A 22,546-nucleotide genomic window follows, 5' to 3' on the forward strand; every position below is an offset into this window, starting at 1 on the left:
TCCCTGGATTCTTGGTTTTCCCCGCCATCTGCTGTGGGAATGGGGGGGGAGGGCGGCAGCTCCTAGCTTTGCCCTGTGCTCTGGGGCAGGGGGCTAAGAGGGGCCCCAGTTCTTGCCCTTGTCTATGTTCTGGGGGTGGGGCGGGTTAGGCCATAGCCCCGACCTCCCCCAGCTGTGATCTTGGTGGGGGCTGGGCTGGGCTGAGCCATGGCTACCAGCAGGGAGGAGACCCCATGGCAGGTGGGCACTGTGCTCCTGCCACAGCTGCCCCCAGGGGTCGCTCTGCAGCATCGCTGCCCCCAGTGGTGAGTCTGTGCTATGGCGCCTCCTCTCCGCGCCCCTCCCTTGCCGTGTTCTGGAAACCCATCCCATTCCAGGCACCTCCCGTTGTCCTGCCACAACCAAACCCCGGCCTTAGATTACCTTAGGGTGAGAAGAAGCCACATCCCACATTCACTGATCCTAGCCTTAAGTTTCCAACAAACACTCAGCTGCACAGACAGACGGACGCAGGCACTCCGAAATACGTAGAGATCCTCTTCTCCTCCCTTTGGATTTAATGTTTGAAAGGGGTTTCAAATGTTTGTCTTAACTCACCTTTCTAGAATAATCCTTTTTCCTGCTAAACGCTTCTCTCTTTACCTACCATGATAGTTTTTTCTCTTAGTATTGAATTTATTTTAAAATAGTCTTCTTATTTTTAAATGCTCTTTCTTCACCTTAGCGTTAATATTTATAGCTTTCCTAAGTGGTTCTCTCTTAGCCTGCCTTCATCGAATAAGCCTTTTCTCTCATTTTCAATCTAAACAGTCATCTTTTCCTCCATCTTTGCAAGAAACTACACTGTGTCTATACACCTTTTTAAAGCTTTATCTTATTTATACTGTTTTTAAATTCCCACTTTACCGCTGGCTTACTGATCTTTACTACAAACTGCACTCTCACATAAGTGTATCAGGGGGTAGCCGAGTTAGTCTGTTACCGAAAAAAACAACAAATGCTCTGGTAGCACTTTATAGACTAATGAAACATGTTGATGGGGTCATGAGCTTTCCTGGGCACAGCCACTTCTGCAGATGACCAGAGTTATGAGTTGGGGATATGAAAAATCGAAATAAATAGGAGAGGGGAAGGGGAGGGGGGAGAGAAAGGAAAAGGGAGGGGTGGGATACAGAGCATCATTAAGTATCTGAGAATGGGTACTTAAACCTAAGCAGAGAAAAATCCAAGTCAATAGATAGATTGCTAGACAGGGAGGGTACCACTCAGAGAGCTGGTAGCACCTTTCCTGGTTATTAAGTAGGTTGAGTCCCCACCAGCCCATAGCACCATTGAGTCCGTTAGCATGTGAATTGAATTTGTGGATGAACTGGGCTTCTCTGTGTATTTGGCTTGTAGAGCTGGTTTGTGGCAAGGGAGCTGCTTGCAGGTCTGTCAGACTGCGGCTAGGCAAGCTCAAATGCTCACCAACAGGCTTCTGTACATGCCCTTTACGTATATCTAATTAGTGTCCATTGATTCTTTCCCGCCGAGACCAGCCAGTGTGTCCAATATCTATAGCAGTGGAGCACTGCTGGCATTTGATGGCGCAGATCAAACGACCAGATGTGCAGTCAAATGACCCTTTGATTTTGTGGCTTATGTTGTTTGCTCCAGTGATGAATTCGCCAGTGTGGATATGTGGGTACAGTTGGCATCTTTTTCGGTTACAGGGCTGGGTTCCTGGAGGGTTATGATGTGTCTCGGCTTGACAAAGCCCTGGCTGGGTTGATTTAATTGTGATTGGTCCTGCCTTGGTCAGGGGGCTGGACTTGGTGGTCTTTTAAGGTTTCTTCCAGCTCTATGGTTCTATAATTCTATGATTCTATGTGGTTGCGTGGCACGGTTATCAGAAAAAATGCGTTTCAGATTAGGGGGGTTGTCTGTAAGGAAGAATAGGTTTTTCTCCTAAGGCCTCTGACAGCGAGGGAACATTTTCTAAGATGGGTTGCAGATTGTGTGTAATGCATTGGAGGGGTCTGAGTTGTGGACTGTAGGGAGCTACAAGTAGAGTTCTGTTATTTTCTCTTTTGGGTCTGTCTTGAAGTAGTTCATGTCTGGGTGTTTGGTTTTTTTTGCCTCTTTCAATTTGTTTTTTCACTTTCCCAAGTGGGTATTTCAGGTTTAGGAGTTCTCTGTAAAGATCCTGTAGGTGATTGTCTCTGTCTGTGTGGTGGGAGTAAATCCAGTTGTATTGTAGGGCTTGGCTGTGACAATCAATTGAAAAATGTGTCTGAGGAGGAAGGTAGAGGCATGAAGGTAAGTGTAGCGATCGGTAGGTTTCCGATATAGGGTGATGGAAATGTGTCCATTATTTAACTGAACTGCAGTGTCCCAGAAATGGATTTTCCTTGTGGACTGGTCCAGGCTGAGGTTGATAGCAGGGTACAAGTTGTTGAAATCCTCGTGGAATTCTTTAAGAGTCTCTTTCTGTCGGTCCATCTGATGAAGTTGTCATCGATGTAGTGTACGTAAAGTAGGGTATATGTGAAGGGAATGTACAGAAGCCTAGCGAAGCTAGATAATTTCATGGAGGTTAGGTCCATAAAAGGCTATTAGACAGGGGATAAAATGGTGTCCTTGGCCTCTGTTTGTCAGAGGCTGGAGAGGGATGGCCTGCGGCAAGTGCAGCCGGGCTGATGGCCGAGTGCTGTGATGTGCCGAGTGTGGGCACTCCGGGCACTCCAAGCCAGGACTGCTTTGCAAGCGGGGAACCCCCTAGAACTGTCTGTCTGGGGTGGGGATCTGGTTCCTTTAAGCACAGCCCTCGGCTAGCCTGAGACAGCAGCTCTAAGTCCTACTCTGATTCCCTGCCGGCACTGCTTCCGGCCAGCCTTAACCTCGGTTCAGGGTCCACTCAGTGTGGACATGCTAGATCGAATTAGCGCTGTAGTGTAGACATACCCCAGGAAAGGTGCTACCAGCTCTCTGAGTGGTATCCTCCCTGTCTTAGCAATCTATCTATTGACTTGGATTTTTCTCTGCTTAGGTTTAAGTACCAATTCTCAGATACTTAATGACGCTGTTCCCCACCCCTCCCTTTTTCTTTCTCTCCACCCTCTCCTTCCCCTCTCCTATTTATTTCGATTTTTCATATCCCCAACTCATAACTCTGGTCATCTGCAGAAGTGGCTGTGCCCAGGAAAGCTCATGACCCCATCGACATGTTTCGTTAGTCTATAAAATGCTACCAGACCATTTGTTGGTTTTTTTTCACAAAAGTGTGTGTAACTAAACACAGAATTTTCCAGTATTGTTAATATTTTCCGTACTGTTATTCCTTTTAATCCCCACGTTACCAGACGTTTGCTAATCTTTACAACAAACTAGATTCTCACACAAATTTGTGTGCTTAAACACAGACTTCTCCATTTTAAAAACTATTCCTAATTTTTCTTCTTTTCTAGTCCTAGTATTAGCCTGTATTTACTAAAGTATAAAACAAACAACTCTGTCTTCTATGTAAATTAACCTTTCTTTCATGTATCCTCTAAACTTAACCAACAATCTTTCTTTTTCAAACCAAAATTCATGAAAGTCTCTCTTTTCTCTCAGCTTATCTTAAAAATTACCCCTCTTCTAACAGCATAATAACGATCAACTTTTTTCTCGCAAAACGACTGATGGCTAAGCTTTACCAAAAATCTTTCATAACCCATCTCTCATCTCTCCTACTTTTCCTCTCTCAAAAGTTTCCTCTTTTCCAACATTATATAATAATAATAATAATAATACACTTTTTTCTCTCAAAATGGCTGACAGGTAAACCTAATAAAAAATTTCATAATCTACCTTTGTTGTTTCCTACTATTGCTCGATACGTCTATCAAAGCCCAAACACTACCCCTTTCCCCAGCCAAAATATAAATCAAAATTGTATTGCGATGAATCCTGTCAAGGCATATACTACTTTTATATTTGGAAACTGGAACCGCTAAACAATGAAGTTCGAAGTTAGATTGTTTTCTTTTACACTTCCATTAAGATGTGGGCTCTTAACTCCATTAGTTGCCTTTGCAATTCCCTCTCAATATTCCTCTGTTGCTATATTCAATGTTCCTTTTCCCTGAAATTGTTACAGAAGCAAACAGGTGTCAGATTTTGACTGGGCCCTCCCACCTCAACGCTCTTTGAAGAGTCTGTTCACCACCGAAGGGAGAAGTATCTTTGCAAGGAAATCTAGAAGAAGCTGTGAAAATGTCTCAGCCAAGAGCGGTAAATTACTGATCTTACAGAAACTTGCTGTGTTCAACCCAGACTCGATTTCTTTTCATTTGAACAAACCTTTTGCAATTTTTAGATCAATTGCAACTCAAACTGATATCCCCTTTCTCCCAATTTCTCAGTGACCTGGAAAACCTGTCACTGGTCCAGTTTAGCCTGGGACCTTGGCTGAGGTCTCTAGGTACAGGCATGGTACAGATAGAAAGAGGGTATTTCTGAGGGGCGTGTTCTAGTGTAACCACCACAAAGTTGATTTGCACCTGGGACCTCTGAAGCTACATGGAAGAGCCTCTACTCAGTGAGCTAAACAGCAGCTGCTTTTTAGCTCAGTGGATAGAGGCTCCTAGACTCGGGTCCAGAGGCCCCAGGTTCAAACCTGCCCAGTGGTGGTTGCAAGTGGGGCTCGTCTGTGATCTCCAATGGGTCTCTGAAGCTCCGGATGGGCTTGCTCACCTAGGGGAGGTATGAGACCCATGCAGTGGCACCTAGACCAGAGCAACTGTTAAGCTCAAGACACCTCTCCAGCACAGGCTGCGAGTCAGCAGGCTTTTAGCTCAAGGGTAGAGGTTTCTGTACTCAGCTCCTGGGGTCCCAGCTTCAAATCTGCCCAGTGGTGATTAAACTAGTTGCACCCATCCCCGAAATCTCCACTTCCTGGCTGCCTTTGAAGGGATCGCACTTTTAATCTTTGGCCTTTTATTTTTGGCAGGATGATGGCAGCGTCCGATTTTCCCCGGAGCTCTCAGAAGGGGAGAAAGAAGCCACCAGGCACAGGAAGGTGAAAGTCCTGGAGTGTCTCAACAAACTGGGCGTTGCCTGCGATGAGGTAGGCCTTGTCATGCCCCACAGCGCTAAGGGGAACAGCTGGAATATTAGCCCCACCTCTGGGGATGGAGGTGCCCGGAATGGTGGGACGAAATCCCGCAAACATCGGGCCCATGGAGGGAGATGTTCCCTGTGCAATGGGATGTTCCCAAACCGCAGGGAGGCAGCCCATGGTCACAGACACACACAACTTGCATCCTGGGTTCAAACTTGGGGCCTTAGGTGCTTGAGGCAAAAGCCCTGACATCCGCCAAGCAGTACGGGGCTTTGTGGGGCCAGGGGAGATGCCTCCCACTATAGGCCCCTAAATGAGCTGGTGGGAGGGACTGGCCCTGCGTCCTTGCTTGGGGGGGGGGATGGTTCAGGATGAAAGGGCAGAGCCAGGGGTAGTCAGCCCTCAGCTACTCCCAGGGAGAGAGAGTTGGGTGGAGTGCGCTATTGACCCTTGACCGACGGATTGCTCAGATCAGTAATGAACGGGGACTGTGTAACATGCTTCCTACATGCATCACAGCACCCTCTGCTGGTTGAACTGCACAGAGGGTAAAAGCCAACTACTGCTGCCTACCTGCTGTGGTGATTCTCTTTCTGGCAAGGTGGAGATGCAGAGAACCCCTCAGGAGAGTTACCTAGCATTAAGAAGTGGTGGTCCTGGAGGGAAGGGAGCTCTACACACCTGACATCTCCTGTCTTTGGGCCTTGCAGATGCAGCTTAAGAAACTTTCACTGCTTCCTCCTCACACTAGTTTTCTTAAGGGAGAGTGACCTTGATTTTTCTGGTGCTCAGGAGTCAGTATCTCTCGTTTTCACTGACCCTGTTTTTCATCCAAAAGGCACTGAATGCTAATGCACAAACGGTGATTGTGTAAAAAAAAAAGTCCATTACGGACATCAAAATATTAAAGCTTTTGAAACTTTAAATTTCAACAGCAACATTTTGCAATTGTGAGGCTAGGCAGGCTGAGGGGGATCGTTTGGGGATTTTGGGGGAAGTCTCCAATCCTCCCTCCCCTTAATTTTTGATGAACAGTTTGGTTTCTCCAAGAAAGCCACATTTTCTAGGAATAAAAATCATTTTGTGACCACCTGCACTTCAGACATTTTGGGGCACAAAGACGGATCCTCGTAGGTGACACATTCGTTCTAACGTACAAACAGACTCCCAGGCATCAAGGAATTGGAGGATTGTAACCATGGAGACAGTACAGCGCTCTAGTAAGTTGGAGTCAAATTTGAAGACTAATGGAAACCAAAGGGAGTTAGGACCCTGCATTGCACTCAAGGCCCTCACACTCATCCCTTTCTCAAAAGGGTCTGCCCCCGAGCTGAGTACCAGAGAGGCCTCAGCGTTCTTCCTTCATTTCTCGTTTTCTCTTCCCCGTTCCCAGAAGACCATGCCCACTATCGCCGTGCTAGGATCGGGCGGGGGCCTGCGGGCCATGATCGCCCTTCTGGGAACCTTGACAGAGATGAAGAAACAAGGCCTGCTGGACGCCGTCATGTACCTGTGCGGGGTGTCGGGTTCCACTTGGTAGGTGCACGTCATTGAAGAGAGAATGAGCCGCTTTTCCTGCTCAGAGTTAGGGGGTCACAAGGGACGTGGAAGCCAGATACTTGGCTAAAGTCACTAGAGTAACGAAACTTGCTTTGACCATCCCTGAGTGTAGGTGTGGCCAGAGGAAGAGATGGGAAAGAAAAATCTTCAGACACTTCTAGCCAATGAAACAGGGCTCCTGTGTCCACCTGTATCTGCAAAGAGCACGAGGAACCATGTGACCCTTAGTGACTAAAAGTTTGCTGAAGGCATAAGCTACCCAGGAAAGTCCTTGCAGTTTTCCTATTGGCTCAAGGAGGGCTCTGGCCATGCTCTGATTGGTTGGGCTAGTGTGCTCACCACTGCCCTCTGTTGGGTCGAGTCAGAATAGCTTCCGAGGGAAGCAGATGATGGAGTTTCTCCATCGCTCAGAGCGGTGCAGCCCCTGGCATTCAGCAGAGGACTTCGTCACTCTCCTTGTTCTTGGCATGGACCTCCTGCCAGACAGCCCTGGGGGAATTCCTTGTCACATCACAGAGGGGCTATAACATACCAGGTTGATCATTCTGCATGGGAAAGAGAGGGTTCAAAGATTAGAAGAGGAAGGGCGGGTCCCTATTCTACACCCCAAGTCTAAGCTGCATCTCTCTCTGGTTCATTCCTAGGTGCATATCCACCCTCTACAACGGGAAGGACTGGGCAAAGAACATAGAGACGCTGGAGGAAAAACTATGTAATGATCTTTGCTGGACTCCAGTTGATATTCAAAAGCAGCTGGATTGGGTGACAAAGGCAGCAGATGGTGAAGTGTTCTCTCTGACCGATGTCTGGGAAGCGTTCGTTGTCAAAAATATATTGAAACTGGTGGGTTTCTATGTAAATCTAGAGGGGTACCACTGAAAAGTCAGGTATTCACTTAATATAGTCCATTGTGTTCTCTCTCTCTGTCTCTCGGCAGTACTTGGGATTCAGGAATAAAAAAGTAAATAATAACTCCTGGTCGTATTTGAAAGCTTTCTGGCCCCTCATGGTAACTTTGTAGGTCTCAGGCTCTTCCCAGGAGCTCTCAAACATCACTGTGGTGTTTCAACATTTCCAAAGTGTGACCAGTTTAAGGGATTTGGAGACCCATTGTGTGGGAATTTGGCCACTCAATCCCTTTGGTTGTTTGACGATCTCAGCCTCGTGTCTGATCCCCAAATCCTCAGCTTTCGACAATGTAAATCGATGTGAAAAAGAGCAAGAGAAATAGAAATTTCTGTCACAGTCTCTTCAATCGAGCAGGGAAAAGCCTCAGCACAAGTTAGAGAAGTTAGAGAAGTTCAGACTTTAAATGGTCTGGTTTTGACAGTGAGAGGAATTAACTATTGGAACCTCTTGCCAAGTTTCAGGGTGGATTCTCCAGCACTGACCATTTTGAAATCATTATTGGATTTTTTTTCTAAAATATTATTGAACCCAAAACCATTTTGATAAAGTTCAAGTCAGTTGAAACGTGTCATTTCCAACAGGGCAAAACAAAGCATTTACATTTTTATTTGCATAAAAAGAGTGACCTCTGTCGCACCTCTCGGGCTTTTCTAGGCATTTTTCCCCTCAGATGAACGAATTCACCACATCGGACCAGAATTCACAATAATTTCAGAGTTCCAAAAAATAATGTTTTGATTGAATTGAGTATTCCCCAAAAAATGCTTCGTCTGGATTCACTGCTCCCAAATTCCTATTGATTTAAATAAAACTCAACTAATGGAGCGGGAAGTGTTATTCCAAGCTGGAGGACTCTCACGCACGTGAGTGTTAAGCTCCTCCCTCTGCAACACCGATATTTTTATCGTCCTGACACACTGTGTTTCCTCAAACAGATGAGCAGACTTTCTATCTCCAGCACAGACATATCCTAAGGCACTTAACTTGCTTAGCTGCTTTTGAAAAGCCCTTTAGGTGCTTCTCTGCATCTTTAGGAGCCAAATAATTTTGAAACTCTGGCCTACATTTCCTCAGGTGCCTTTGAGTGTCTCCACCACGAACTATAAAGATTTGCTTGTTTGCCTGCACAGTGCAGGCTAGAAGGAGGGAACAGCCAGGAAGATGCTAGTAGTCTGGGTAAAAAGAGTTTCATTCCAAACCTGAACTAATTAGTGAAGAACCGAATTTCTGGGGACACCACCAGAACTTTTCTCTTTCTGCACTAATCAATTCTCCCCTTTCCAGAATCGTGGGAAAAAGTTATCTGAACACAAGGCTGCCGCCAGTAATGGCATGAATCCGTACCCTATCTATGCAGCAGTAGAACAGAACACATTTGAAAAAGAAAATACATGTCCAGGTAAAAACGTGTTCTTTCATAAACCTCTCATCTCTCTCTCCCTAATTTTCAATCAGTTTTAGAACCCATTCTACCAAAATGGTTATTGATGCTCTTCCTTAAAATAAAAAGAAAGTTTGTCAAAAAAATGACAATTTCCCATGATTATTTCAATAGTGACTTTGAGCAATACATCAAACATGTATCTGACAGACCGCTGCCTTGCAAATGTTTCCAATGTATTTCAAAGAGGGGGGTCTATTTGGAAAAGGAAAAGAAGTTGGGAAACTTAAGAAAATATTAAACTGTTGTTTCCTTTTTCAATCAGCTCTGCTGTTAAATGTATCGCTTTTAGATTTGGCTCCTTTGACTAGAAAACAAGAGCTATGTGGGAAGGCTGAAAGAACTGGGCTTATTTGGTTTGGAAAGGGGGAGACTGAGATGGGACATTATAGTGGTTTTCAGGTATTTATGAGGGGGAAGGAGAAATAATTGTTCTCCTTGGCCTCTGAGGACAGGACAAGAAGCAATGGGCTTAAATTGCATCAAGGGAGGTTGAGGTTGGACGTTAGGAAAAACTTCCGAATTGTCAGGGTGGTGAAACACTGGATAAATTGCCCAGGGAGGTTGTGGAATCTCCATCGCTGGAGATATTGAAGAGCAGGTTGGACAGACACCAGTCAGGAATGACCTAGACGGTGCTTGATCCTGCAATGAGGGCAGGGGGCCAGACTCGATGACCTCTCGAGGTCCCTTCCCATTCTAGTGTTCGAGGATTCTACGATTATGACTCATTCTACCTTTGGTCGGAGTTAGAGATGGGTTGTTGGAGGGTGGGTGCAGAAGGGCTGGGATATGCAAGGACAGGCCATACCGGCTTAGAAAGGAAACACTAGGTGGAGGAGGTCAGAGTGGAAAATAGCATGAAAATGGGCATGGATGAAAAAGACTGGAAATCTGAGTGGAGCAAATAAACTGGGAGGGAAGGGGACTGAGAAATCATTGCCCTGAGCCAAAAAAGGAACAAAAAATTGGCCTTTCAAAGGGCACATTTTCCAAACCACTGGGAAAAGGTTCAGAAAAGGGCAACCAAATTGTGATTTGCAGAGAAAAGAGGAGACTAAAGAGAGACATTCTAGAGGTCTATAGAGTCATAGCAGATGTAGAGAAGGTGAAGAAGGGAAAGTTATTTACTTGTGCCCATCACATAAGAACTAAGGGTCACCCAATGAAATTCAGAGGTAACAGGTTTAACACACAGCCAATCTGCGGAACTCCTTGCCAGAGGACGTTGTGAAGATCAGGACGTTTAACAGGGTTCAAAAACGAGCTAGATACGTTCATGAAGGTTAGGTCCATCAATGGCTATTAGTCAGGATGGGGGATGGGTAGGAATGGTGTGCCTAGGCTCTGTTTGTCAAAGGCTGATGGGGCAGGATCACCTGATGATTTCGTTCTGTTCATTCCCTGTGGGCACCTGGCATTGGCCACCGTTACAAGACTGGGCAAGATGGATCTTTGGCCTGACTTTGTGTGGCCATTCTTATGTTCTTAACTTATCTGTGTTTCACAGGGACCTGGTTTGAATTCACCCCCCACGAGTGTGGTTTTCCCGGCCTGGATGTATTTGTGAGCACCAAATATTTCGGAAGCAAGTTCCAGGGTGGGAAATTGACGGAACCGAAGGAAGAGAAACACATGAGCTACTTGCAGAGTGAGCAGTGAAGCCCCTTGATTCTCAGCAGAGTGAGATGATTCCGTTTTGCCAGGGTGGGGCTAGTAGCTGCAAGGGCTCAGTAGCATAACTAGAGCAGCGGTTCCCAGCCTTTTCGGCATCATGTCCCCCTTTCAGATTTTTGAGAAACCCTCCTGCCCCCCAAATAGCAGCAAAGCTTGTTGAGCCAAAAAAAAAAAAAAAAGATTGCCCTGCCCTTTTAAGAACAGAACAGGCATTGCCTTTTTAAGGGGCCATTTTGAAATCTGCCGCAGCCAGCCCGAGCTGTACGTGTTTCGGTGGCTGAGCAGACAGGCCGACTGGGCTCTTTCTTGAGTTTGGGAACCTATGAACTAGAGCTCCTGTTTCACAATATGGCACACTGGGCTCTTTCTTGAGGGGGCTATTGATGGAGGGCTGGGTCATCTCGCACACCCCCAGAATTTCTTCACGCCCCCCCAGTTTGGGAACCCATGATCTAGAGCTCCTTTTTCACAATACGGCAGGGAATGAGCTAGAGTCTCTGACCAGGAATCTGACCATTACACACCAACCCGGGGTGCAGTGAAGGACCAAAATATCTCCTCTCACATGCACCAAGCCTGTATAGAACAGAGAAATCGATGTGAGGGCAGGGACAGGACACGATGACCCCTCAAGGTCGCCTCTGGTTCTTGGCTTCTACAATTCTGTGAGGGTATGTCTACACTACACTCCTAGTTCGAACTAGGAGGGTAATGTAGGCATACCGCACTTGCAAATGAAGCCCAGGGTTTGAATTTCCCGGGCTTCATTTGCATAAGCGGGGAGCCGCCATTTTTAGAACCCCACTGGTTCGAACCCCGTGCAGCGCGGCTACACGGGGCACGAACTAGATAGTTCGAACTAGGCTTCCTAGTTCGAACTACCGTTACTCCTCGTGAAATGAGGAGTAATGGTAATTCGAACTAGGAAGCCTAGTTCGAACTACCTAGTTCGTGCCCCGTGTAGCCGCGCGGCACGCGGTTTGAACCAGCAGGGTTTTAAAAATGGCGGCTCCGTGCTTATGCAAATGAAGCCCGGGAAATTCAAATCCCGGGCTTCATTTGCAAGTGCGGTATGCCTACATTACCCCGCTAGTTCGAACTAGTGGGGTAGTGTAGACATACCCTGATTCTAAGATTAATTTGGGAAAATTCCACGAGCCAAACTCCCACCCTAGAGTCCACTGGGTCTCCAGACCCTTCTGAGGGGAAGGTGAGTAAGGTGGCCCTGCAGTGTCCTGGCTATGTGCCGGAGTGACTTAATCCATGGTGGGAGAACAGGGGGGAGATGCAAAGGGTAAAATGTTGGAAAATTTTAACCTCCTCTACTGAAAATGAACGATTTCAGGAATGGATCCATGTGTGAACCAAGGTGCAAAACACCAACACCCCCATCAGAGACTGGTCTGCCAGTTGGGCCACCATCCTGACAGCTCTTGACACATTATTGAGACAGACTTCTTGTTCTCTTAGCTCCACCGTGACCAATATTTATTTTCCTTTTTCTCCCCGCAGGTCTCTGGGGAAGTGCCTTGGGAAGCATGCAGGAAAACAAACACTATTTAATGGGTACTGAAATTTCTGTGTATTGAAGGTAGGGGTGGGCCATGTGTTGAATTGGAACAGGTCCCCCATAGAAGTGTCACTATGGCAACTGCAGCTGCAGCAGGCACAGCCAAGGGAAAGGTGTATGATCCCCAACTGGGTCAGACAGACACACAGGCAGATAGATAGATGAACTGTCTGTCATACATAGTAGATAGCTCTTCATTTCTCCACCCCTGCCCCCTGTTGGCGCAATGGGGTTACAGCTGCCCCAGCCAAATTTATGACACCTTACTCCTCCCTGTGGTCATTCTGCCGTATAACTGTCATTGCTCTCAGACCCCTCCCCTTCCCTGTTATGGAAAACAATCCCATTCCAGGCACATCCCATTGTCCTGACACAACCAAACCCTGACCTAGCTTTAAGTTATGGTACGAGGAAGTTGCGTCGCAAACGTGGTGGTTTTAGCTCTTATCATATATTTAGTAGCCTAATGTCTGTGACTCTGTAACAGTGTAATGCTTGGTGTTGCCTCTGGGCAGCGCTGTTGCCTCCCGCCGTGGCACTCAGCTGACTTCTGCGCAGCTCAGCGAGGACGCTGTGGGGGAGCAAATGGCACAAGCTGGGGAGTGTGGGTCCCAAACGGCCACTTGTGCCGCTTGATCCCCCATGGCGGCCCGGCTGAGTGGCACAGAAGTCAGCGCCCCGGCGGAAGGCAAAGGGGGGGCGGGGTGCTGATGTGTGGTATGACTATGGCTCCATGCCCCACCCCCTGGCTGTGAATGTCACTGCCCTGCCCCCCTTCGTCTCCCGCCGTGGCACTCGGCTGACTTCTGCACCGCTCAGTCGGGCTGCCGCAAGGGGGCAAGTGGCGCTTGCCACCGTTTGGGCTCCACGTTCCCGCGAGTGAGAGGCAGGAGAGGGAGGAGAAGAGAAAGAGAGATGGAGAGAGAGGCAGGAGACAGAGGAGAGCTGAGAGAAAGGGAGAGGCAGTAGGAGGAGGAGGAGAGAGAGACGGAGCTAGAGACCGGAGGCTCAGGAGAGAAGACCGATGTGGAGGAGAGACCTGAAAATCCCGTCTTATGATGGGCTAATTGTCTAGTTGTTAAAGAGATGTCCTTGAACAAATGGGCACAACCAAACCCTGACCTAGCTTTAAGTTATGGTCCGAGGAAATTGCATCGCAAATGTGGTGGTTTTAGCTCTTCTTGTTAAAGAGATGTCCTTGAACAAACGGGCTCACAGATGAACGGCCACAAAGGCAGATGCATATTTCTAAAAAGTATAAGAAGATTAGCTGTTACCTGCTCCTGCTTCGCTGTTGTTGAATGAAAACATTTTGTAAGATCCATTGGAACTTTTTAAATTTAAATATTTCCAAAGTTCAGATATTTAGGAAAGTTGACTTTTTGAATATAGTTGAGAAGAAAACAAATTTCAGAATGTCCAAAATTTCCCATGAGATAGTGATTCTTGTGATTATACCAGGGAAAGCCAGATCAAAACCAAGTTCTTCATACCAAGATCTCAATCAACCTCAAATCTTAATGGGAAACAATGACTCCACTTTGCATTTCAGAACCCAAATGTGATTTTGTAGATTATGGTTTATTATCAATAACTGTAAGAAATGATTCCTAACACATGCTTTGTTTTCCATTTCTGAGCACATATTAAGGGACTATTCGAAAGCGGCCCGAAAAACTTGGATTTTACGGCAGGTGGGTCCTTGTATTTCTGGTTGATTTTCTTTGTCCTGACATGTCTCCGCTGAAGTGAAAGGAGCTATTTCCGATCTGCACCACTGTGAGAGGGTGAGCCCCCCAAGAGTAGAGCAGCATACGCTGGCAGAAGATTTTTGGGGGTCCTTCATTTCTAGTTCTCCAACCACATTAGCTCCATCGATAGAAAGATTCTCTCTTCCAGCTTACAGCTGCTGCTACACTGGGTCTCTGGTACCAAAGAGGGTTTCTTTACATTACACTAAACCAATTCCAGAGAGAGATACCCTAAACCCACAAAGCAGATATCAGTATCCACAAGAGAAACATGGCTTCCTAGTCCTGAAAGAACTATTGTAAGCATTTAGTCTCACCGCCTCCCTAGCACAGGGAAGAGAACTTCTCCAAAATAATACATCTTTTTAGAAAAAAAATCCTCTTGATTTGAAAATTGATATAGTTGAAGAATCCACCCTGTCCCTTGGTAAGTTATTCTACCAGCTAATTACCCTCACTGTTTAAAAAACAGTTAATCCTGACTCTCCGGTGAATTTGTCCAGCTTCTAGCTCTCAGCCACCAGAGTTTGTTATATTGTTCTAGGATCTGCATGGGGAGCAAATCCCAGATCAGTCCAGAACGTCTTTCATGGCCCTGTGCTCTACTAAGTCAGAAGAGATGGTCCCTAGGGCCCCTCCTGGCTGGCAAAGTTATGAGTTTTTTTGAAATCTCTTCTTCAGATCCTACCTCACCCATCCTGTCTTCACCTCAAGTCATTTCGCTATGATATTCAAAGAACACTAAGGGAGTTAGGTACCCTAAAGCCACCAACCACTCCGGGTACCTAACTCTCCTCATGTTTGTTGTAAATCTCTGCTTAGAGTCCAGATTTTAAAGATATTTAGGCATCAAAAAGGATTTCCAAAAGCCCAGATTCAGAGGTGTTATGAGGTCCAGATGGATGAATCAGACGAACAATTTCAAAATGTTTGGGGGAAAAAGTCCTTTCCGGTGAATCAAAACTTTCCCTTTTTAGATTTATTTAATGTGGTATTCTACATCAAAGAAATATTGGAGACCATACATCAGAGTTTCTTAAAGTGTGTTCTGCGGAGGCAGTTGGAGGAGTGTGGCAGAGAACAACAGAATTAAAAATGGCCGCTCTTAAAGGGGCATGTGACTTTTTTTTTCTTGTTGTTTTCCAATAACTTTCTCCCCGATTCTTTTTCCCCCCGACCTTTTTTTGTTTGGTTGGTTTTGTTCAACAAAAAATCCTTGGTGTGGTTTTATGTTCCTTGGCCTTAAAAGAAACACTGCCATACATATCCATTCCATTCTGGGAAGGTATGGTATGTTGTATCAAAGCATTTCATTTCAGTTCTTTCTTCCCCCCATGCCTGCCAAAAATATAATTGTCACCAAAATCAGTATGTTCCAAATTGCGAGCAAAACCAATATGTTTTGAAAGGTTGGCAAAATCTTAAGCAGAGAGCTCAAGAGGGGATTGAATGAGGATTGAATGAATGAATGAATTGCTGCATGCTGACAATATCCATGTGTTTCCCAGTATTCCCACAAATTCCTGCAGCTGTACCACACAGGCTCAGGTTTTCAAAAGGGACTGAGGGAATTAGAACCCTAAAACCTATTGCTTATTAGTGGCCACCAAAATTGCTGTCGCCCCCTTTCAACATCCCTGTGCCCCAAAATGGATCCAATGAACTGTCCATTGAGTAACTGAAATCTAAGCTCCTTTCCCCCTTTCTTTATGCAGTGTACGGAATCTTCAAGAATGAATGGGATCGCCTTGGAAATAGTGTAGATGACTATAGGAGCAACCCTGATAACACAGTTTGGACCAGGCTTCACTCCTACTTTGAAGCGCCACTGAAAGCTCTAAGTAAGTCTTATAGAAACTTTGGTCTGTAAGACAGGCTTCCAAATGTCCTGATTCCTGCTTCAGATGTGGGAGCCAAGAACCAGATGTGCCTAAAAAGGAGAAGAATGATCCTTGCACTATACCCCTGTGTCATTCATCATTTCAACTGTGTCAGCTCTTTCTTTTGCTATTTCTCCTCTCATCTTAAGAGGAAAACTGAAAGGACGTCATCGTCACTGTCATGTTAAAGTTTAGGAAACAGGGATTCATAGCATCATGGAATCATAAAATACTAGAACAGGAAGAGACCTCGAAAGGTCATCGAGTCCAGTCACCTGCCCTCCCAGCATGACCAAGCACCATCTAGACCACCCCTGACAGGTGTCTGTCCAACTTGCTCTTAAATATCTCCAGAGATGGGGATTCCACAACCTCCCTTGCAATTTATTCCAGTGTTTCACCACCCTGACAGGTAGGAACTTTTTCCTAATGTCCAACCTAAACCTCCCTTGCTGCAGTTCAAGCCTATTGCTTCTTGTCCTGTCATCAGAGGCCAAAGAGAACAATTTTTCTTCCTCCTCCTTGTGACAACCTTTTAGATACTCGAAAACTGCTAGCATGTCCCCTCTCGGTATTCTCCTTTCTAAACTAAAGAAGCCCAACTCTTTTAGTCTTCCCTCCTAGCCAGGGCCAGCCATTTTTGTTGCTTTTCTCTGGACCTTCTCCAATTTCTCCACATCTTTCTTGATCTATATGACGAGACTAGGAATAACTAGGCAGCTTTCTCAATGGAGCAAGATAACTAAGGTTTATCCTCCAGAGATCTGGATCAGGGCACTTCAACATCATCATAAAGCATCTGGAGAAAAGGAAAAAGTGAAATGACAAAACTTGAAGACGAAAAAAAATGATAGTTAAGTCAAAATCAGACTGGAAAGGTTTGTGGGGGATTTCACTAACCTGTGTAATAGGGCAGCAAAATAATCAAAGAAATTTGACGATGATAATTGCAAATAAATGCACGTTGTGAAACTGAAGAACATAAGAACATAAGAACATAAGAACGGCCGTACTGGGTCAGACTAAAGGTCCATCTAGCCCAGTAGCCTGTCTGCCGACAGCGGCCAGCACCAGGTGCCCCAAAGAGGTTGGACCGAAGACAATGATCAAGCAATTTGTCTCCTGCCATCCCTCTCCAGCCTCTGACAAACAGAGGCCAAGGACACCATTTTATCCCCTGGCTAATAGCCTTTTATGGACCTAACCTCCATGAAATTATCTAGCTTCTCTTTAAACTCTTAGGGTGTGTCTAGACTACAGGGTTTTGTCGACAAAAGTGGACTTTAGTTGACAAAACTAAACCTGCATCTACACTACCGCTGAGTTCTGTCGACATAACATCAACAGAACTCAGCAGTTTTGTTGACGCTGGTAAACCTCATTTTACGAGGAATAATGCCTTTTGTTGACAGAGTTCTGTCGATAGAAGGCATTATTGCATCAAAACTGTCCTTTGCGTCCACACTGTTATGTCGGCAAAGCGGCTTGCTTTGTCGACAGAACTGAATGTAGTCTAGACGCTCTTTGTCGACAGAAGCTTTGTCGACAGTATCTGTTGACAAAACTTCTGTCGACAAAACCCTGTAGTCTAGATATACCCTTATAGTCCTCACCTTCACAGCCTCCTCTGGCGAGGAGTTCCATAGGTTGACTACACGCTGTGTGAAGAAGAACTTTCTTTTATTAGTTTTAAACCTGCTGCCCATTAATTTAATTTGGTGTACTCTAGTCCTTATATGATGGGAATATATACACAATCCCAACTCCACAATAAGGCTATGTCTTCACTGCAGAGCTATTTCCAGAAACGCTCTACCACTTCCAAGGAACAAGTCAACATTTTTGGAACAGTTTAGAAAAAAGTGGACGTATCCTTTTGGCAACCTGTATTACTCTCAGTGAGGACGGGCGAAATTTTAAAAAGCCTCTTTTGGAAAAAAAGCGGGAAAAGATATGCAAATTGTGGTTCACAATGGGTGTATCTTATTCTGACTTCTCTCTGAAGTCTAGTCACAGCCTGAAAGAGACCTTGGAGAACTTCTGGCTAGTCCTGCAAAACTTCCACTCAGTGTGCTGTAGCAAACAGGAAAGAAAAAGGATCTCATGGTGCCCATGAAGAAAATCTTCCTTTGGTTTGTTTTAAACCTGCTACCTATTCATGTCATTGGGTGATGCCTCTTTCTTACGTTATGGGAAAAAGTAAATACGGTGTCTAAAGGAGGAGGGAGAAAACTTCTTCATCTTGGCCTCTGGGGATAGAACAAGAAGCAATGGGCTTAAACTGCAGCAAGGGAGGTTTAGGTTGGACTATGGAAAAACTTCCTGGCTATCAGGGTGGTGAAACACTGGAATAAATTGCCCAGGGAGGTTGTGGAATCCCCATCTCTGGAGATATTGAAGAGCAGGTTAGATAAATGTCTATCAGGGATGGTCTAGACAGGATTTGATCCTGCCATGAGGGCAGGGGACTGGACTTGATGGCCTCTCGAGGTCCCTTCCAGTCCTAGTGTTCTCTGATCCTCTGATTCTAAATAATTTTCCTTATTCACTTTCTCCACACCACTCATGATTTTACAGACCTCTATCCTATCCCCATCGCTTTTCCAGACTGAAAGGTCCCTCATAGCAGCCCTGTTCCCAGGTACATGTTGCTCCTCAATCATGAACCTTAACGAGTATCAATGGTGCGCAAATCAGGAAGTAGAAGAAAATAAGTTCAGGCTCGGCTTGGCTCTTTGGAAAGGTTGCTGAACCCGTAGGATCAATGAAAGCCCATCCCCATCCCCACCCACACGAACACACAACACAGGGGCAGGAAAGGCGGGATGTGTCCACAGATTCCTCCCCACATTTTCACCCACATGTGTTCTGCGTCAGTTGCCACAACGATTGTTCTTCCCTCACCAGGATTTGTCACTAGACGCACAAACTTTTTAGAAAAATTGAAGACCTGTTACGATAACTGGACATGGGGAATCACCAACAACTTTCTGTATCAAACTGGTAAGTAACCGTTATCGGTCAAGGTCGTTCCACACCCCAGAGACTGGGAGTAGGGAAGAGGCGGTTATAGTGTATAACGGGCACTAGTGCAGCAGAGGGTGAGGTGGAGAAGGGACGGCTATACTGTATAATGGGCACTAGGGGGCAGGAGAGAGTGGGTGGGGGAGGGGCGGCTATACTGTATAATGGGCACTAGGGGGCAGCAGAGGGTGGGTGGGGAAGGGGCGGCTATACTGTATAATGGGCACTAGGGGGCAGCAGAGGGTGGGCGGGGAAGGGGCGGCTATACTGTATAATGGGCACTAGGGGGCAGCAGAGGGTGGGGGTGGGGGAGGGGTGGCTATACTGTATAATGGGAATGAAAATTTTCCCAAATTGTCCCATTTGTACTCCCCATCCTCTGCCCTTGTGACCAAGTGCCCGGTGACAGCTGTGGATTTCCTGCAGACCGATCCCTGTTCGCATTCCCATGTATCAGCTGGTGAGCGGAGGTGGAAAAGGAAGTGAGCTTCCCTCTGTCCCAGAGTAGGGTTGTTAGAGCTACAACAGTTGCCCCAGGCGTGGGCTGTCTCCACAGCGCAAGAACGTGTCTAAACGGGGCAGGAAACGATCATCTCTGTTTTCGGTTCCACCCCCCTTTGCTGAGTGTTTGGTTTTGCTGGTTTCCAGTAACCCCTCTCCGCTTGCTGGGCACTGGGGTGGAATTGGAATCAGTCTGGTTGAATTAGAAGGGTCGCAAGGCGCCCACCACTGTCTGTGCGGAGGAGACACCTGGGCCAAGTTTGCCAAAAATAATATTTTAGTTATTCTAAAAAATCATTTTCTAAGATTCACGTTTTCACCAACAAACCCCCCTCAATCTCGTGGTTGTTGTGGGAGAGGTTTGGATTGAAATCTTGCGCTGTTTTCATAAAAACAGGAACTGAAAGGTGGAATTGAAACAACTTGGAAACCTCAGCTCCTTTTGTGTGTGTGGTCACAGCAGATAGTGTTTGACCCGCTCCCGTTTCCGTTCTGCGTGTTCATGAGAAGTATGTCAAAGTGACTCCCCATGGAACTGAGCGGAACAGGAGTTGTCGTTTGCTTTGTTTTGCCAAAAGCGAACGAGCCAGTTTCTGAATCTTGGGGCTGAAGAGTTTCAAGAACAAGATTCCAATAGACACTTGGCATTAACGGGATTTAGACGCCTAGGCCCAGATTGTCGAAGGTACTTAGGGACGGCTGTGTTCGGCGTTGCCTGACTGATTTAGAAATACAGATTGGCAATGAGATTTTGACTTCCAAGTGCCTAAACACCTTCAGAAAAATATTGTGATTAGGCTCCTAAATCTCTTCGGGTATGTCTACACTACATCACTATTTCAAATTAACTTAATTCGAATTAAGCTAATTCGAAATAACACCTCTATACACAAAAGCTATTTTGAAATAGCACGTCCACACTGAGTGGACCATGAACCAAAGTTAAGGCTGGCCGGAACCAGGTTGGGACTTAGTGTGTGGGGCTGCTGCCTGAGCCTAACTGAGCTCCGTGCTTAAAGGGACCCGACCCCGGACAGACAGTTCTCAGGGTTCCCCGCTTGCTTGTCTACCTCTATGAGGGACAGCAAAGCAGTCCTGTCTTGGAGAGCCCTGAGCGCCCGCACTCGGGACACCACAGCACTCGGCCACATGGAGCCAGAGCTGCCCCTGGGCATGACGGTGTGTCTCGTGGGGTCGTTGCCATCAGCCCGGCTGCACTTGCTGCAGGCTGCCGTCCATGGGGTCCATCGAGGGGGCTGTGAGGATCCAGGAGGCCCTGCAGGACAGCGTGCAACCCGAGGAGCCCTCAGCGCCTCCCCAGTCCTCCCCACTGGGGGCTCGTGCCCCATTCCTCCCTCACATCCTTCCACTGACCCCTCCCTAGCCCCCTTCCTGATGTCAAACAAAAGACACGTATGTTCAAAAATAGAAACTGGGTTTATTGAACAAAACTGGGGGGGGAGATGGACATCTGGGGAGATTGGGAAAAGGAGGTGGGAGAGGAGAAGAGAGAGGGTGGAAGGAGGAGGGGGAAACCTGGGAGGAGGGAGCTGGAAGGGGGAAGCAAGGGGAAGAAGGGGGAGGGGAAGCTCAGGGTTGGGGGTCTTGCCAGACCAACTTGACTTTCATGCAAACCTGCTCCTGGGTTTGCATGTGGCCTTTGGAGGCCAGGCTGGCAGCTATCCTGCCCTAGACAAACACATTACTCCATCTAGTGCGGAGATCATGGACATTGGGAGCATCCCCCCAAACCTGAATAAGGTCCATGATCTCCACCCTGGACCAGGAAGGCGCCCGCCTTCTCCAGCCCCTGGCAGGCTCCTGGGAGCTGGCAGACTGCTCCTGGGGAGCAGTGGAGGGCTGGCTGCCAGTGGCTTGCTGGCTCCTGTTTTGGGGCCACTGGCTCAGGGGCCCCGGTGGCCACTGCTGGCTCTGGGCTGGCAGGCTTGGAGCTGGCACAGGCCCTGTGGCCAGGGTCTACCCCTTTAATGGCTCCGGGGCTGGGGGAGAGGAGAAGAAGTTTTCCTGGTTGTGCCCAGAGTGGCACTTAATAGCTATTTTGAATTTGGCGTTACTCCTCGTAGAATGAGGTTTACCAAATTTGAATTAAGCGCTCCGCTATTTTGAATTTATTTTGAAAGAGCGGTTTGCCGGTGTAGACGCTATTAAAGTTAAATTGAAATAACGGCTGTTATTTTGAATTAACTTTGTAGTGCAGACATACCCCTAGGCACTAAGCACAGCAGTGCCTAAAGCCCTCTACCAGTCTGGACCCTGGGCACTTTTGCAATTCCTACTTCACCTCGCTCTGTGTCCTTGGGCCCCGCCACTTCCTCGCGGTTCTCACACCTTGGTACTTACATGAGCATCCGAGCCGGTTCAGCTCCTAACTCCCAGTCTTTCCACTTGGAATTAGACGCCTGTCAGTGACCAGGATGGGAAAGGTAGGGGCAGGAGTCATGTCTAGTGTCTACAGCAGGTATCCTTAGCGGAGGGTTCAAGCTGGAGACAAAAGCCAAGTGGCCGGCGGTTGGCCAGCATAGAAGCAGGTAGCTGCTGGTCCTTACTCCTGACCGTTCCTGAGAACATCCCACTCGGAGCTGATTGGCCCCTTTGGTACCTTTGAAACCAGGCATGGCAGATGCTGGCCTCAAGCAAGTCACTGAAGGCCTAAATCAAGACATGGGGCCTTTTTTCGCAGGCAACGTCCATGCCGATGGCTTGGACAAGCGCGAAGTCTTCAACTTGATCGACGCTGGCGTGGCTAACAACTGCGCCTACCCCCTGGTCCTGCGCCCTGCCAGGCGCGTGGGACTGATCCTCTCCTTCGACTTCTGCATCGACGGATCCTTTGAGGTAACTTCTTCGATTGACGTGATACCGCCCCAACACCTGACCCAGGATCGAGCAGGGCCTGGGGACACAGCCCGTCAGCCGTGACTCGAGGAGGCTGCACTCTTCTTACCAACAGCAACTTAGGGTATGTCTAGACTACATGGCTCCATTGACAGAGTCATGTAGATGAGTTTACTAGACATAGGGAACTGAAGCATCGATTTAAATAATCACCGCTTCATTTACATCAAAATGGCCACCGCGCTGTGCCGGTCAGCTGTTTGGCGGCACAGCGGGGCAGTCTGGATGCTCTGC

General features: G+C 47.0%; 1 protein-coding gene across 2 annotated transcripts in view; it reads left to right on the forward strand.

The window, feature by feature from the left end:
- The window catches only part of LOC102451624 (cytosolic phospholipase A2 gamma-like), a 29,976-nt gene that overhangs the window by 1,370 nt on the left and 6,060 nt on the right, over positions 1-22,546 (forward strand). Inside the window, exons 2-12 of one of the 2 annotated variants that reach the window (XM_075911816.1) lie at positions 4,121-4,254; positions 4,973-5,089; positions 6,477-6,619; positions 7,288-7,486; positions 8,837-8,951; positions 10,504-10,644; positions 12,183-12,236; positions 13,881-13,934; positions 15,707-15,832; positions 18,779-18,874; positions 22,098-22,252. In XM_075911816.1, coding sequence (XP_075767931.1) covers positions 4,237-4,254; positions 4,973-5,089; positions 6,477-6,619; positions 7,288-7,486; positions 8,837-8,951; positions 10,504-10,644; positions 12,183-12,236; positions 13,881-13,934; positions 15,707-15,832; positions 18,779-18,874; positions 22,098-22,252 — 1,218 coding nt within the window. In that variant the 5' untranslated portion in view covers positions 4,121-4,236. The remainder of the gene's footprint in view (positions 1-4,120; positions 4,255-4,972; positions 5,090-6,476; positions 6,620-7,287; positions 7,487-8,836; positions 8,952-10,503; positions 10,645-12,182; positions 12,237-13,880; positions 13,935-15,706; positions 15,833-18,778; positions 18,875-22,097; positions 22,253-22,546) is intronic. The other variant, XM_075911817.1, reaches the window with a different exon arrangement.

This window comes from Pelodiscus sinensis, chromosome 30, assembly GCF_049634645.1.
Source record: "Pelodiscus sinensis isolate JC-2024 chromosome 30, ASM4963464v1, whole genome shotgun sequence".
NCBI classification, from domain to species: Eukaryota; Metazoa; Chordata; order Testudines; family Trionychidae; genus Pelodiscus; species Pelodiscus sinensis.